This window comes from Sinocyclocheilus grahami, unplaced genomic scaffold, assembly GCF_001515645.1.
Source record: "Sinocyclocheilus grahami isolate Dianchi unplaced genomic scaffold, SAMN03320097.WGS_v1.1 scaffold1064.1, whole genome shotgun sequence".
Taxonomy (NCBI): Eukaryota; Metazoa; Chordata; class Actinopteri; order Cypriniformes; family Cyprinidae; genus Sinocyclocheilus; species Sinocyclocheilus grahami.
Window position 1 is genome coordinate 188,883 of NW_015506243.1, and position 1,953 is coordinate 190,835.

Genomic DNA, 1,953 nt, shown 5'->3' on the forward strand with positions numbered 1-1,953 from the left:
ACCAGTAGTGAAACTACCCACAATGCTTCACCAACCACTCCAAACAACAGTGATCGTCTACCAGTGGCCTAACAACCACCCAAAACATCCTAGAAACGACCCAAAACGCAACCATCCACCACAGCAACCCCCTTTGGTTCACATCTGACCCAAACATAACATTTTACATTTCATAAATAAAAACAAGAATCATAAAAATGCAATACTACTTATATTACATATTAATTAATTAGTATTTTTGAGGCATTTGGACCAACTATAAAATGAAGACGAGTATTTCAGAGTGTTTCTGTGCTTTAATTTAACGGGTCAGAAATGCACAGGTGGTTCTCAGCTGCGCGTGAGCGCGTGCCCGACGCCTCTTCTCCTGCAGTAAGCGGCGCGCATTCTGATCTGCCGTTTATCTCGCGCTGACACTGACACTTAAAGACTAAAAGACGGAGGAAAAAGAAGGAAAAAAGCATTAAAACGTGAGTGACCATTGTTATCTGCTTACATGGTTAGTAGGATTCATACAGAAAAACGCAACTTCTTTTAATCAGGAAGTGGTTGATACATCGTGTGAGTTGCCAAAACTGTTTTCGTTGCAGGAAGTCAAATTCAAACATTTCTGTACATTATCTGTAACTTTGCTTACAGTTATGGTCTTGATTATTGTTGAAATTCAAGTGTAAAATTTTTTTTTTTTTTAGTCGTGAACTTGTACAGAATTCCGTGTGATGCTCTAGAAAAATGAGGAACTTGCAAAGTGCAATAACACTTTTAACACTCGTTTGATTCATTAAGACATGTAAACGAAAATGTAGCTTTTGTTTTCCATGAAATGTGTGGAATTACAGCATTAAGCTGTGATGATCCTGATGTTTTACTCTCTTCATGACACCGCAGAGCAGTCGTGAAATAGTCCGTTTATACAAGATTATTATAATTAGTCACTTAGTGATACATTTATTCATACAGCATATCTGTAAATATTTTTTTAATATGTTTATTGATGCATTTTGAGCATAATGCATGTAAGGAGGAAATGTAAGGAGGAGCCATGAAATCTTGGCTTCTCTCTGTAGATGTGGAAATCTGTGGTGGGACATGATGTTAATGTGAAGGTCGAATCAGAGGGGGACGACTGGGAAACCGATCCAAATTTTGAGGTACAGTAAGCAGACCTGAACAATAAATATACTGCTCTAAAGTTTTCCTAACATCACATATTTTACTGAATTAAAAAAAAAATTTTTTTTTTTAATAAATAAAAATGTGTCTATGTATCAGAACGATGTGTCGGAGCAGGAGCAGAGATGGGGTTCCAGGACCATAGAAGGATCCGGCCGAAAAGAACACATCAGGTGACAGTTAATACACATACAGATGCTGCATGTGATGTGGAAGGTGAATTAAAAAACAAATATCTACAGATTTTAAATGATATAATAATATGGCACCATGTTGCATTGGACTGAAAGCACAACTAAAAAGAGTGTTGCTCTCTGCAGAGAGGAAATAGGAAGTAGAAATGCTGCCGACTTGAGTTGCATTTCCAAATATGGACTGATAAGTTCAAGCTTACATCATGCCAGAAGCGGAATAAGATATTGCACTGACACACTGCATTTTAAATGTATCTATTAGATGTATCTGTATTATTTAGAATAATAGTGTTGAAGAATATAAATGAGCACCATAAGGAAATGCAAACAGTTGAGTGCGTAACGAAAGTGCCACATTCCATGGTAATATGCAGCATGTAGTAACATGCAATGTGCCTGTGTTTGTGTGTAGCATTGCAGATCTCAGGCAGAATGTGTCTAAGGAACATGAGGTGGTTAAGAAGAAAGAGATGGACCAGGGCGCTAAGGCCTCTTACGGCTATGGAGGGAAATTTGGAGTTGAGAAAGACAGAATGGACAAGGTTAGACTCAAAAGAACAGGCTGCTGGGTTAGAAAGTGACTTCT

At 37.8% G+C, this 1,953-nt stretch overlaps 1 protein-coding gene across 1 annotated transcript in view; it reads left to right on the plus strand.

Moving 5' to 3' along the window:
• Positions 1 to 335: 335 nt before the first annotated feature.
• Positions 336 to 1,953, plus strand: part of LOC107566253 (hematopoietic lineage cell-specific protein-like) — a 9,819-nt gene continuing 8,201 nt past the window's right edge. Inside the window, exons 1-4 of the mRNA XM_016251644.1 lie at positions 336 to 470; positions 1,068 to 1,151; positions 1,273 to 1,346; positions 1,780 to 1,909. Of these exons, the coding sequence (XP_016107130.1) occupies positions 1,068 to 1,151; positions 1,273 to 1,346; positions 1,780 to 1,909 (288 nt within the window). The 5' untranslated portion in view covers positions 336 to 470. The remainder of the gene's footprint in view (positions 471 to 1,067; positions 1,152 to 1,272; positions 1,347 to 1,779; positions 1,910 to 1,953) is intronic.